This window comes from Mus caroli, chromosome 7 (genome assembly GCF_900094665.2).
Source record: "Mus caroli chromosome 7, CAROLI_EIJ_v1.1, whole genome shotgun sequence".
Taxonomy (NCBI): Eukaryota; Metazoa; Chordata; class Mammalia; order Rodentia; family Muridae; genus Mus; species Mus caroli.
The window spans coordinates 69476251-69491876 of NC_034576.1; the positions used below are offsets into that span (position 1 = coordinate 69476251).

At 44.1% G+C, this 15626-nt stretch overlaps 1 protein-coding gene across 2 annotated transcripts in view; it reads left to right on the top strand.

Annotated features, from left to right (window-relative positions):
- The window catches only part of Cers3 (ceramide synthase 3), a 94167-nt gene that overhangs the window by 10938 nt on the left and 67603 nt on the right, over positions 1-15626 (top strand). The window contains exon 1 of one of the 2 annotated variants that reach the window (XM_029479087.1): positions 682-929. The exons of the other annotated variant lie outside the window; for it this stretch is intronic. Coding sequence (XP_029334947.1) covers positions 823-929 — 107 coding nt within the window. The 5' untranslated portion in view covers positions 682-822. Of the gene's footprint in view, positions 1-681; positions 930-15626 lie in introns of those variants that run through there. 2 annotated transcript variants of the gene reach the window in all.

The window sequence follows — 15626 nt, forward strand, 5'->3', positions numbered from 1 at the left end:
ACACACACACAGACACACACACACACAGACACACACGAACAGTACACCATCTCAAATAAACCCAATCATGCGTACATGTTCCCTTTTGAAACAAAACACTTCAAGCAGAGAGTGGCCCTGTCCCGCGCCTTTAAATAGGCTCATCTCTCTTTGTGCTGATTGCTCTTTGAGCCTGAAACAAAAGCAAGGTGAATTACATCTGATTGTTCTTTAAAAAACAAAAAAAAAAAAAACGTTGCCAGACTATTTTATTCATTTATTTAGGTTGCTATTTTTTTTTCTTTAAATAGATTTTGCCCCCATCACTGAAGTAAGCAGAGAAACACATTCTGTGGTCTGAGGCTCCTTCATGGATACGTCTTACGCTGTGGTGGTTGTAGTGTTAGTGATGATGGTTTAGTCAGCCAAATACCCTGCCAGGATTTGCAGCTACTAGAATATACTGTAGTTGTCAAACCTGCTCACAGGCTCACAGTCAATTATAACCTGTCCACAGTGCTCCGAGTTGCTCTACGGCCAGCCATCTAAGTCCCTTTCCTTTAGTGTAAACAGCGAAGACAGGTCAATCTGAGGCAGACAATGCCTGTGTACCCTAGGCGGTGCTGGTGAGGCAATGGGTGCCTTTCTTTGTAAGTCAGTGTCTGACAAGACTCCAGTTTTTACTTCTCCCAGTGGTGAAACAGGAAGCGGCATCCCAGCTGGAAGAACCTGAAGGTGCCATCCAGTAGCTTTGCCTCACGTGACTAACTGCCCTCAGTCAGAAATCTTGACTTGCAACTTTCGAGGGTGGGTCTCTGCAAGAATTTCAGGGCTTACGTATAGATGAGGTGTGTTGCTCATGAGAACAAAGCTGGCTGGAACGGGAAGCCTCTCCAGTTGCTCCTCACAGGCGAGGAGTATCCTGTGCAGACTGGCGCTTTGGGAAGAAGGTAGGTGTCAGCTCTGTGATGGTCTTAGGGAACTTCCATACAAAGTTCTCTTGACTCTGTGGCAGGGGTGGATGGGGGAGGGAGGAGGGTAGGAAGATGAGAGACAGAAAGAATGAAACTGCTTGGTTTTGCCATGAGGTGGGGGAAGATTCAGGAAGAGGGGTTTGCAGCCTCCTGCCTGAAAGTTTTGACTTGAGCAGTATCTAGTAGTAGAGATGAAATGTCTGGACTTCTGCTCCTGCCTCACTCACCTTGCTGTTGGCTGAGTTGCAGCTGATCCATTAAAGGGATGCCGAGAGTGAGTTAGGCACTGAACTGGCACACAGCTGGATTTTGGTTATTAGGAAAACCTGACTCAAGATGACAGGAGCAGTGTGGCCTCTGTGCCTGCTGTGTGGCCTGTCAAATCCATTTCTGACCATTTCCCAGCCCCTTCAGTTTAAAGCAGGCAGGATGTGCTCACCTCTTCGGTACTATCGTGAGGGATGTAATACTCCTGTCATGCCCCAAAGAAAGTAGCTGATTGATTAAAGCAACTAGCCTCACGTAACAAAACAAAACTTTATTTTCCCTAAATTGAACAAAGTCGTAGAAAAGTTCTTATAAAAAAAAATCATCAATTCCTGGAAAACCACACAGCTCTAGGAAAAGAAACCTTTGGGACTCTCTAGGTGATAAATATTAATTTACCCACTAACCACTGATGTTCAGTATTCTCTTCTGTCTCTGTCTCTGTCTCTTCCTCTTTGGCTCCCCCCCACACCCCGCCTATCTGTCTTGCCCTTATGTAAGCCAAGTAAATGATCTACCACTGACCTATATCCCCCGTTCTTTATGTGCTCTATCAAGTCTGAGAGTCCAAAACTTCTAACTCTCTTACCTTTTAATCCTCCTATAAGCCTGTTTTGTTTTTTACCTCAAGGGGAAATTTCAATTCTAATTTCACCCATAGGATTACTGTCAAAAGAAAAATACTATGAGGAGATAATGGGCACATATATGGATAAAGCTGTATAAAAGATTTGTGAAATGCCAATTAAATTGACTAACAGTTTTGAAGAGAATTTTTAGTAATGTCTAAATTTATTATTGATAGTTAATAGTTTTAAACATTGGTTAGTTGTATAGGCTACAATTTCTATTCATTGTTCAGTCCTTGCTGTATATAAATGCATTTTCTCACTGAATTCAATGAGATGGGACTAATAATATTCACCTTCTACATGAGAAAGTTTAGTTTGGGGGCTGGAGAGATGCTCAATGGCTAAGAGCACTGGCTGCTTTTTCAGAGGACCCATGTTCAATTCCCAGCTCCCACATGGCTCACAACCATCTGTAACTCCAGGTCTAGGGGATCTTATACCCTCACACAGGCAGACATCTAGGCAAAACACCAATGTACATAAAATATACAATCAACCAAATAAACATAAATCTTTTTAAAAAGCTTAACTGCAGTGAGATCTAGACTATCATAACCAGTGAGAGAGAGAGAGAGAGAGAGAGAGAGAGAGAGAGAGAGAGAGAACTTTCTTGCCTCTTTCTATACCAAAATGCAAGGTCTAAGCTCTTTCATTCCCTATTGTATTAGTCTTCCAATGTCCAAATTCCCAAAGCCTGAAGTGACACTTAAACATTCTAACTTGGAATCCTTGAAAAAATTAAACAGCATGAAAAGTAAAAGTTTTCCTTATGATATTTTTATGATAACTTCATTTTGGTTGAATCGTCTGCCATTTCTCTGCCCTCCCTCCCCACTGTCACTTCCTCCTCCATCCTCCCCACTGTCCCTTCCTCCCCCTCCCTCCCCACTGTCACTTCCTCCTCCATCCTCCCCACTGTCCCTTCCTCCTCCTCCCTCCCCACTGTCCCTTCCTCCTCCTCCCTCCCCACTGTCCCTTCCTCCTCCCTCCCCGCTGTCCCTTCCTCCTCCTCCCTCCCCACTATCTCTTCCTCCTCCCTCCCCATTGTCCCTTCCTCCTCCTCCCTCCCCACTGTCACTTCCTTCTCCACCCTCCCTGCTGTCACTTCCTCCCCCACCCTTCCCACTGTCCCTTCCTCCCCCACCCTCCCCACTGTCCCTTCTGCCCCACCCTTCCCACTGTCCCTTGCTCCCCCACCCTCCCCACTGTCCCTTGCTCCCCCACCCTCCCCACTGTCCCTTCCTTCCCCCACCCTCCCCACTGTTCATTTTTCCCTCTCCCTCCCCACTGTTCCACCTCCCCAACCCTCCCCACTGTTCCTTCCTGCCCCACCCTCCCCACTGTTCCTTCCTGCCCCACCCTCCCCACTGTTCCTTCCTGCCCCACCCTCCCCACTGTTCATTCCTCCCCCTCCCTCCCAGTGGTCCCTTCCTGCCCTCAGGCATTCTGCCATCCCCTTTCATGTCATGTATGTTCTATTATCCTTCCTCTACCTTTAGTCTTTTCCTCTCCTGCTCCTCTGTCCACACCCCTATACATACCTCTATGTAAATGAGAACTGAAGCCAGGCTGTACTTCTGGGGGAACATGCAGTGTTTGTTTGTCTTTCTGAGTCACTTAAGGTACCATTATCTGTTTACCTCACTTAAGGTAACATTATCTGTTTTTACCCATTGTCTTACATTTATTTTCTTTTTAAATTATGTGCTTATTTTCTAATTATGGGTGCGTGTGTGCATGTGTGCCTGTGTGTGTGGAGGTACATGCATGTAGCTGTCGGTACCATGGAGTCCAGAAGGGGGTGTCAGATTGCCTAGAGGTGAAGTTATAGGTGGCTGTAGTTCACCTGGCAGGGATGCTGGAAATGAACTTGGCTCCTGTGCAAGAGCCAGATGTGCTCCTAACCATGGAACCGTCTTTGTAGCCCTCTGAGAATTTCTTACTTTCATTTTTCATTTACAGCTAAATCTGTTGTCTATGTATATCATATTTTGTTATTCATCCACACATTGTGAAATTGTGGCTGCTTGCATGTCCTGGCTGTGGTGGATAGAGCAGCAATGTGCAAAGTGTCTATGTGGCGAATAGAGAGACCTTCGGGTCAAGGCCCAGGAGAGTAGGCCTGGCTCATATGGTAGCTCTAATGTTAGCTTTCTGAGAAAGCTCCTCTGTTTTCCATAGTGCTACGCCAGGTCACAGTTGTACCAACAGTAAGCCTTTCTCTTTCCCAACTCTCTGGCATGTGTTGTCATTTGTCTTCCCTGACATAACCATGCTGGCCTCCATAAGATGGAATCCCAAAGTAATTTTAATTTTCATTACCCTGATAAATTAGGATTATGATTATTTCCAATAAATATTTATTATTGGCCATTTTAGATCTTCTCTGAAGAACTGTATGCTCGATTCCATAATGTATTTATCAATTGGCCTGTTTTGTGGTATTTGATTTTTGCAGTTCTTTATGTATTCTAGACATTAGCAATGCCATAAATATGGTTTGCAGAGATTTGCTCCGGCCCTTTAGAATTCCTGCTCCTTAGACCGATAGCTTTCTTTGCTGTGAAGAAGCCCTTCTGGTTTCATGTAATTTCATTTCTTGATTATTGGGGATATTGCAATCTTAGAGCCAAACATTCCATCTTGGTACCTTAAAAAAAACAACTCAAAATCAAGCTATAGTTTGTTATAGATTGGGGTGAAGGTGTGGTGTGCTGGACCGAACATAGACAAGAAAGATTTGAATGTGAGTCACTGTTTCCTGCTCCCCGTGGCCTGGCCAGGCCAATGAAATTCTTCAGGCGGTGATTTCCTCATCTGTAAGCACACTGTTTCAATGCCTGTCATGTCAGGCTGGGTGTTACAATGACTAGAAAGGCAAGACGGTAAGTGCCTGCCCCGTGACACGGCAATAGTGGCTCTTGATAAATAGTACTTAAGTCTCCATGTGGTGGTTATCTGTGAGCGCTTTCAGTGTGTTCAGGGCCCAGAGGATGGGCAGTGGCTGGGTGAACAAATCCCACCCTCATGGAGCCGACTGTCCAGCAGGCTGCTTTTTGGAGTACAGGGACTTTTTAAATGTTACTCTATGGTTACTGAAATCCTTCTTGGTGAAACTGACCCATCCTTGAGACTGCCTCAAAGAAAGGTAGTGCCCAAGTGAATTCTGCAACCTCCCCAGAGCACAGAAAAACCCAGCGAGAAGCAGAAATAGAAGGTCTGTCTTCTACATGTCATTTCGCTATGTTCATCATTGCAAAGTGACAGGCCAGGAGAGAGACGTTTTTATACACATACCTAACACACGCACACACAGATTTCTGATGTAAGTTTTCCCAAAGCCATTGCAGAGGTGCTACTAGAAATGGGCAGACGTGTGGCAAAAGGATGCCTGCACTCCTACACACCAGCCTTAGACTCATCAAAATTCCCCAGTGTAGCCAGCGGAGGCAATGTGAAGAGATCAACCCGTATAATATATACATACATACATACATACATACACACACACGCGCACACATATGCACATATGTACATACATACATGCGTACATACATATGCACATATACATACATATGTATGTACATACATGCACATATATACATACACACATACATACACACATATATGTACATATGTACATGCATACATGTGTACATACATACACACATATACATATGTACGTACATACATGCACATATATACATGCATGCATGCATACATACATACATACATACAATACATATGAGCAAAGGTGGACGGTAGACAAGAGTGATTGAGACATTCACAAGCAAGGAGGCTGGATTTAAATTTATTTGGGTGGGTCAGTACACATAGAGAACAGGAATTTGGGTCCAGCAAGCTGGCCAGGAAAGGCACCTGCTGCCACACTGTGACCATCTGAGTTTGCCCTAGAGACCCACATGGTAGAAGGAGAGAGGAGACTCCTGCAATTTGTTGTGTGATCCCCACAGATGCTCAGGGGTGTGTGTGAGAGTGTGTAACACACACGTGTACACACACACACACACACACACACACACACACAGGAGTGACAGAATGTCACTCCAGAGTGGGACTTTTGGCACTCTGTTCCTAACTGCATCCCGAGGAGCTGTGTCAGGCATCATGACAAAAAGACACATCGAGGAATAGAGGAAAATGTTCTTGTAGCCTGACACTGTGCTATCCTCCCTTCTCCTTGAAAACCCTCCACACTGTGTGTTCCTTCCACATCGCCCTCACACAGCCCAAGTTGGTGGTTTATTCACTTCAAGCATCTAGATAAGCCTAGAGGTTGTTGTGAGGCTCTGGACAGGCTAGCCAAAACACCACATGAACCAAGGCTTGCGTAAGAGCGGGGCTTCTTTCCTTAACACCAGCACAACTGTCGGTTATCATTTTCCTGCCCTGCTATACACATCACCTTAAGACTTTTATCCTCAGAGCTGAAATTTTAAATTGTGTCATCTTAAGCAAAGCAAAAACCTAATTAAAGTAAGTAAAGGACACTTAGAAAACTCCCAACTAGCAAGGGAGTGGAGAAACTAAAGCTCTGAGATCTCACACAGAACTCACACAGCCAGTTATGGGGCTTTCCACTGATGGCAGACTCACTGGCCAGGGTGTAGCCTCCACAGTTTTCTATCACACCCGAAAGCCGGAGAAAGTCCAGTGCTCAGTATAATACAGCTGGGGGAAGACCAGAGTGGGACTTGGGTGACTGTCAAACAAATTTTACCTTTCCTTAGCATGAGAATTAAAATGGTTTTGTCTGGGCCTACATGCTTCTCAAATATAAAGCGGAGGGGTTTGGATTTGCTGGGATAGCCCTTGGTTTTCATCTTTTCACTGGCTTTACTGCTGGAGTGTCTATGGAGAGGGCTCTGTGCTGGTGTGTGAGTAATAGTTCCCACTTAATGGGAAGGAGGCATTGCTTTTACTGCTCCCTAAATTCATTCGCTCTTCACTTCCCTTTTCCCCATTGTTTTCAACAATGGAGTACAAACTCAAGATCTGGTACATGTGCTATGTACCTACCTTCTGAATTATAGACAGACAGACAGACAGACAGAGAGCCACCCTTTCTGAGATGGACTCACCAGGTATCTAAGGTTGACCTTGACCTCACTATGTGGCCCAGGCCTGGTATTTATTGTAAATCTTCCTGCCTCTGCCTGCTGAAATCTAGAAATTGGAATAAACAAACAAACAAATCACTACCACCAGCCAAGGTTTTTAAACCCAAATCCTCAAATTTCTGTGCACAATATTGGTACACACAAGTGTAACTTGTATAAATGTGTACCGTTAGAAAATGAACCCTAAAGATATGCTCATTCCCTCATTGATGGGAACCATATAAAATTCACAAGCAGGGCCACTTAGGTTATTTGAAAAGATCAACTATTATTATTATTATTATGCTCAGGGATGTGAGATAATTACTTACTGTATCCACATTCTAAAATGAAGTATTTTATGAGGTGCATTCCTGTGATAGGTCATCTATTTCTCCGCAGGGTCCTTGTCTGCTGGAACAAAGCTCATTTGTCTTATTTTGATTCCTTTGTCAGGCTTATTTTATGAGACAGTCAATAAAAACTTGTTGATTAGATTGAGTCTGACACAGGCTAGCAGTAAACTAATCATTTCAAGATTCAAGCAAAAAATTCCAGAGCAGTTTTTTTTTATTTCAATAATGAAGATTACTCAAGCTTGATATCTAAATTGGCTTCAATTTCTTCTCTTCAAAGTTTGTTTTCTTGTTTGACCTGGGAATAAAGCTATAAAAACATAAAATATGCTGATGCAAAGAAAATTTAAATTATGCTCATCTGTAATGTTGTGCATGGTACAGAATCCTTGCCATGTTCTACTTTGGGTCAAAGTTATAGGGTCTCCTAATGAGCTCCTCCTGTTCCATTAACTACAACTGGCTTTACCTGGATGCTTTCCAGGAACAATCTGCTTCCAGTGGAATTTGGATCTCTGAACTCTGTGAGAACAAAACATTGTAGCTCCCCCAAAATGATGACTGAAAGCTTAACAGGCAGATGTTTGTTGCATAGGATACTTGATCACAGTCGATTTCTGTTATTGAAAGTTAGAAATATTTTTTCACTTTAGTTAACCACTGCTCCTACACACACACACACACACCTTTCTGAAATAGTATAGTAAAAGACACTTGATACACTCATTTTAATTGTCACCTTCCTTTCCACTTTATAAAGTTGCTTAGCATGGAAATGGTTCCTAACAACGGATCTGAGCAAGAAATCAACTGGGGACCTTTAAAGAAGGAGTGTGGCATGCCAGTTGAGTGGCCAGGTGATCACAGGGAAATCTGCGGATATTGGTACTCATGATCTATGATCTCAGTACCACAGCAAATTAGGAGTTTGAATATCCATGTGGAAAGAAAGATTGCTGCCTTAAAGTGTATTCAGATTCTATATATTGGTCAAGATGTGGCAGAATAACTTCTAGACCTACATTGGTCTGACAAAGAGGCTAGCCCAATAAAGATGTTGCTTAAATGTAAAAAAAAAAAAAAGTACAGAGCAGATTTTATAAACTCACTGTAGAGAAAACATGGGGCTAGCAAGATGGCCGAGTGATAGAAACACTTTCTGAGCAGGCAGGCCTATTGACCTGAGATTGATGCTTGTCACTCACAGTGGAAGAAGAGAACCAGCTCCTGAGCATTGTCCCCTGACATCCACAGACATGCCACAGAAGGCTCACACACACACACACACACACACACACACACACACACACACAGGACATACTCATACCACTAGTAAAGGCAAATAATAATGACTGGATAAAAGTATAAAGCATTTTAATGATAATTTTATATTGGTTGCACATTGAAATGATAATATTTTTGATGTATTGGGTTATATAAAATGTTAAATTTCAGCTTACTTTACTTTTTAAAGATAGGTAAAACCACGTGTAACTTCCATTTTTATCTTTTACTGAACAGCATTGCTCTCTATGACAAAAGTAGAATTTGCTTATGACCTTGGCATGGGCAGTGGCTTCTTATATGAGATATAAAATTGCATGATAAAACAACTATAGAGTGGGGTATATTAGAATAAAGAAGCTGGGTCTCCCGAGGCAGACCACTGAGAGGAGAAGCCAAGGTGCAGAGGGAAAGGGGGAGTGTGCCTTCTGTACAACTAGCAGACCATGCCCAAGGAATCATGAGCCTTCTATACAGCTCACCAGACTCATGTCTAAGACATGCAAACAAGTAAAAACATTTCGATTGCTTTTCAGTCAGCACGCAAACTACTAGATTGCATTGTGACAGCTTCACTCATACTGACTTCCCCCTTAAACAAATCAAACGAATTCTGAAAGCCCAACACAAGAAAGAAATGAGAAAGATATCCAAATAGGTGCTTAGAAGGACAACGGACAAAAGGACAGCCTCATGGCTGGGAACTTGGGCACTCTCAGCACTGTCAGCTCTTGGGTACTGGAAATGAACCACACCACAGCCCTGTACACCCAGCAGGAAACCTTCTGTCTAAAAGTCCCTCAGAGCGCTGCCCAAGCTCTGAGATGCTCCAACGGCACTATCATTGACACCTTTGGATACATTTTTTGTTTAGACAAATCTGTTGAACGTCAACATGCAAACAATTTGTGCCCTAGCATTTCTGCTATAAGGTACAAGTCCTATGCATGTCTATGTATGCATAGCTAAAGAAATATCCAAGAACATTTGTAGATACTGGTATTAATTGTATTAATACCAACTCAGGACAGTCCAAATTTGCACCAATTATAGTGTGGGAGGACAGTTGACAGTAAAGTCACATAGTGAATTAGGGAACGCCGGTGAAAATGGGTGAACTGTTACCCTGGTGACATGGAGACAGCTCAGTCCTCATAGTCCAGTGAAGAATCCAAACTCCAAGATATAGACTCAGGATGATTCTATTGTCAGCAAGTTCAGCACAGGCAGCCTTAAGCTGTGGTACTGCGAATTGGGAGGGCATAGATGAGGACAAAGGAGTAGCATAGGTCAGGGCACAGAGGGACCCACAGGATGCTGGCAACACTACTATCTCTGAGTACTTCACAGAACTTACCCAGCCAATACTGGGACTACACAGCCAGAAGCCCTGGTCTTTGGTCTAGATTAGAGAAAAGCATACTAAAATGTCTGCCCGCAATTGACATGTAGAGCCAAGGCTGAGAACCCATCTTTGAAAGGCCACTACTATGACCAAACACTCACTGTTGTACCTGGGTGTGCAGGACACTGTTACTCAAGTCATCCTGACTTTGAAGGCGTAGTCCACAGTGAGAAATCCCAACAGTGTAAGGCCCCACGGTCTTAAATGCTTTGGGAAAGTATGCAGGTATCGAATCAGCAGCACACCAGCTTATGAAAGGGCGCCTTACTTAAGGCCTGTCACTCCAAATGACTATTGTCAGGTCTAACTTTTCAAATAAACCTGCAATGCTGGGTTTCTGTGAAAATTCTCCAGTCTTAAATGTTGGCTCACATCAAATCAGTTTGGAACTCTGACTTAAAATTTTAAAGCTGGAAGGCAGCTTATGCTTATCTTTGTATAACAGAACATATTACATATCTCCTTGTCTGCTTCTATGGGGTGTGAATTTAAACAGGACATCTAAAATATGCACACATACATATGCATCATACACACACACACACACACACTGCCTTGATAGAATGTTATCACATACCCTCAAGGTAATTACAGTCATTTGCATTTTTATTTCGCCCCTGTTGTGTCTATTTGGATGTAATCTTGGGAAGTTACATCTGTGGCTCAAAAGTTGATTATATTAGCATTGCTCTCACAGCCTCAAAAGAAGGGATATTTGGGTCATGCAACTACACTCTAGTGGTCTGTGAGGTTCTGTAGGCCTTTCCTGAAGGGCAATGTTGAGTAGATACTTGACTGCTATGAGCCCCTCATCCCCACCCCACAACTGATGTCAGTATTCCATGATAACTTCATGTACTCGGGGCAGGAAGGGCTTTGTGTGTTTAGAAGGCTTCTTCTGACTTTCAGTTTTTAACACGTCAAGATTGTTCAAAACCACTTACTTCAAAAGTCATTACAAAGTGGTAGTCTCTTCTCTAGTCTGTAGAAAGGCCATTTGTTAATTGTTCAAGCGTGTCAGCTGTAAAACTGGTTTGGATGGCAGTGGACAGCTGAATCATGCCTTGTACTTTCTCCTTTGCCTTCTATCCCAGAAACTCAGGCTGATCTCACCTCCCACAGTCCAAGGACAACCAGCCCCTCAGAGGGCACTAAAGAATGTAGACAGAAGGGGGCTGCACCTAACACACTGCCTGATGAACCTGCTGTTTCCCCTGCCTGCTTTCTAGTAGAACAGAGGACAAATGGTGAGGAGGTAGATGCTGGTGAGAGGGTCTAGGAAGCACAGGTGAGCCACACGGTAAATATGGACTTCCTGGTGACCTACAAGGAGCTTTCTCTGGGAAGTGCCAGTTTAGCTGGATTATCAGAAAGTTTGAGGATTTAGAGCACAGCTAAATCTTTTATGTCCAGAGTTTCTGAGACCGTGGAGTTGCCCACACGTAATCAGGCTCACCACAAATATTATAGACAGCCCAAGGCCAGAGCACCAACGCCAGCTTAAAGCCTTCAGCCATCCCTGGGCTTCTTCCCAACTGCTGTTTCCTGCTTGGTACCCAGTATGTGTGCACACTCTGCTCTACTTCCCTTCCCTGGGAGTATGAGGTGATGTCACTCAGGGGAGGGAAAGATCTCACACAGGCCTCTTCTCAGCAGAGCTCACAGTAGTAGTTTGTAGCTTCACTTCTGCTAACTTTATATTCTGGCAGAAAAATAATTCAAGAAAAAATCAAGTTTGTTTATTTTTATTTGCGTACATACCCATGTGTGTGTGTGTGTGTGTGTCAGTGTCCACCGAGGCCAGGAAAGGGTATTGGATCCATTGCTAGTTGTGTACTACCTGGTGTGGGCACTGGGACTAGAACTGTATGAGAGCAAGTACTCTTAAACACTAGCCACATCTCCAGCCTCAAGAGTTTGTTTAAAGAAGTACTTTTAGTTAAAGTATAATAAAGAATAATAAAGTATAATAAAGAATAGTCTTTTGAATGCTGGGGATGAAACCAAGGTCCTTGCACATGCTAAGCATGTGTTCTCTATGAGCTATGTACCCTCATTTGAAAACAATAAATGATGAAGAGAAAACATAGGGCCATCTAGACTCCAAACTAGGATTGCAGGGGGTGTGGGGTGTGGTAATGAGAGCATCCCACTGGGGAAAGGGCCTGGGGAAGTGCAAGGCGTGCTGAGCTGGGAACCCTCTTTGTCAGCTCAGCATTGTCTACCATTCATACCAGCTGTCTTTCATTAGTAAGGCAGACCCCAGGAAGATAAAACAGTAATTATATAAATGCATGTTGATAAAGTTAAAGGATTCGCTTTTAAAAATACATGTATATGTGGAAATCCTGGCAAGCTGGAGAATTGTTTATTTCTAAGCACTAGATTGATCTTAAACAGAATAACCAGGTTTTTGTCTTCTCCCATGTACCTTTTTTGTTTTTTGTTTTGTTTGTTTGTTTGTTTGTTTGTTTTGAGACAGGGTTTCTCTGTATAGTCCTGGCTGTCCTGGAACTCACTTTGTAGACCAGGCTGGCCTCGGCCTCAAACTCAGAGATCTGCCTGCCTCTGCCTCCCAAGTGCTGGGATTAAAGGCGTGTGCCACCACTGCCTAGTATCCCATGCACCTTTGTAAGCAAAGTCTCTTTAAATTTAAAGCAATAGACTTGACCTTGTCCAAGTGTATTGAGCAATGAAACATATCATCTATATAGATTCCAAGCTTTTTAGATCAACCTAAAATGTATGTTCTGCCCCTCCTGCCTGGACTTCTGGAAATCAGAGCACTACACTTTTCTCTGCCCTAAATTGATTTTTGCATTAAAACTAGACCAGGAAGAGGAGCTCATTCCAACCATGCCTTTTTACTTCCAGTTGGCAAAGAACATCCAATGGCTGGGGCCACTGACTGAGGCAGTAGCTGCCTTCCAAAGGAGACAAGCAGGCAAATGGCAGTTCCTCAGCCTGTTACAGGAGAGGACGATAGCTGTCCCAGCAGAAGCCCAGGGCCAGAGATTAGGGTCAGAAAAACAACAGAGGTTTTCATTCTTTAACTTCTCTAATGATTCAGCAGACCAAGGAGAGAGCAGCTCTGTGATTACACCCGCTCTCTTTCCCTTGCCTTCCCCCTTGAGTTCACACCCAACACATCACCCTCACCCAAGATTATTAGCATCTGCCATCTTGGTCCTTTCCATGAGGCCCTTAAGGGACAGTAGGCTGTACAGCAGGAAACCCTGCCTTCAAGTATTGTATCAGCCCATATTTTAAAATATCAAAACTGGGGATTTACTTCATCCAAGGACCTTAGCAATCCAGTCCCTGAAAGTGACTCAGCTTCCTGTATATCTGGGTCTGACATCAGATGTTTCTACTTCCTACCTGATCAAGGTGTGTCTCCACATTCTCCCCCTAGGTCTCCTTCTGGTTTAGAAAGGGTCTATTTGGTGACAGTGCCCAAGACAATGTCTTTGATATAAAAAGTCTTCTTGCACTGACAGCATGTGTCTGTCAAGTCATTCAAAAAGTTGTCACCCAGCAAGACCTGCTATGGTTGGCCTGAACACAGATCTGGCTACTCTGGAGACCATAGATGATGTCTGGCCTTTGTGGATTGGAAGGACACAGTGCCATTGTTGAGGAGAGGTGGGAGAGGCCACAGTACTGCTACCTACAGTTTATTGAGCATTTATTACATGCAATCAGGTACTACTTAGTACTGAGCTGAATCCCCAAGGATGCGTGCGTGGCAGGTATCTCACTAAGTGACAGATGGCCTCATTTAATCCCACCCTGCATCTTACAAAAGAGATACTACTGCACACATCTTACAGATGACTCAGTTAAAGCTTAGGGCATGTCACTTATGCTAGGTTGTATAGCTAGTACAGATAGCAGTCAAGTTTCTACAACCTTGGTTCCTTTATTACGCCCTGACCTTACAATCTGCTCCAGTGTGCTGGGGACAGAGGTCTGGGCACCCCTGCTCCCCATAAGTCCACTGACAGGAGTATTTGCAAATGTATTACACTGTGATATGTAGTCTCTCCAGGACTTGAAGGCAGACTTTTGGCTTACCACAGCTGGTATTCATTCTGTAGGCTTCCCTTACTGTAAGAAAAAAAATGTAAAGTCAGTTATCCCTTCCTAGCCTGTGAGAATCTTGTTCAACATAGTGTCTAATCTTAGTATTTAACTAAATGTTCAGCTGACTCTTCCTCGTATCCAGAAGGTTAGAACAGCCAGCTATCAGTAAAGTAACATCCACCCAGGTAGCCTTCACCCAGCGCCTCAGTGTGGCCAGGTCTGTCTGCAGAGGCATCACCTGCAGTCCTGTAAAAGGTCTTTGCAATCATAGAATTAGCCCCATTAGCCGGTAAGCAAATGAGAATTCAGAGAGATGGGGCAGCCCAAGTTGGCTCAGTTATCTAGTGACAGGCCTGTCCCTCAAGCTATATTTCCCCTGGGGTGGGGGGAGTCCACATTAAAAATGTAAATCTCTTTGATTTGTAGGCTCCCTGAAAGAAAGACTGTGAGTTGTTGGAGGTGAGATGTCATTTTTGTTGGCAACAATTACCAACTTGTCTCTTAGATGGTGGCCCTACTGCCTGAGTCCCTTCTCTGACAACAGAGAAGAGAAACACCCTTGAGTGGCACTCACAGGGATCTTTGGGGACAAGGCCCTAAGTAGATCGGGAGTAATTCAGGTTAGAAAACAGAGACAGAGCCAGGTGAGTCACCGTTGGTCCTTTGTGAGTCATGGGAAGCAGGCTCCTTGCTCCCTTGCATTTGCCAGACCCAGACCCAGTCTCTTGCACTGGAGACTAATAATAACACTGTGATCTGTGGAGTACATGTGAATCATGGTACTGCAAGGGAGGGCCTGCAAGGAAGGACCTGCTGGAGAGGGACAGAGTGTGGGAAAGAAAATGCTGACGTGCTGATGCTATTGAGACTGAAATGTCTTAATGTCCTGACACCATTGTCTAGTTGCCCAGGTACTAATTTACATCTTAGCCTCCAGGAGTTAACAAGAGAAAAGACAAGAAAAAGCAGTTAATGAAGTTCTGCCTTCAAAGGCAGAATGACCAGCCCTGTGGGATCTCTCCTGTGAGCTGTAATAGTTACATCCCAGACTGCTCTCTGGAACTTGGCTTTGCCCACATCTGGTTGCATTGTGCCTGTTTCTCTGCGGATTTCTATTCCTGTTACCAGTCTAAGGCTCATCTGTCTCTCTCAGACCTGAGTGGGCTGTGCCTGTGTCTGGTTAGTTAATGATGGGGCAGGGATGAGCCGGAGCATCCAAGCAGGCAGGAGGACATCCCTCAGGAGGTGTGCTTGGGCAAAGTGCCCTCAGGAACTTCTGCTCCTGTCTTGTTCTGACTCCAATTGTCGGTTTGTAGGTTGAGAGAGCCAGGTGACCTGAAGTGTTGCTCTGGTCCTGTGGTATCCATCTTCCACTATGAGAAGGGCAGCAGCCTTGTCTATGGGGGAGACAACCCAAATTAGTTCCATTCCTATGTCATTAACGTGGTTGTGCACAGGCGCTCTTAGTACAAGGGAGGCTGGAAAATTATGTCTAACCTACAGGGCAGCACGTGCCCAGGTAA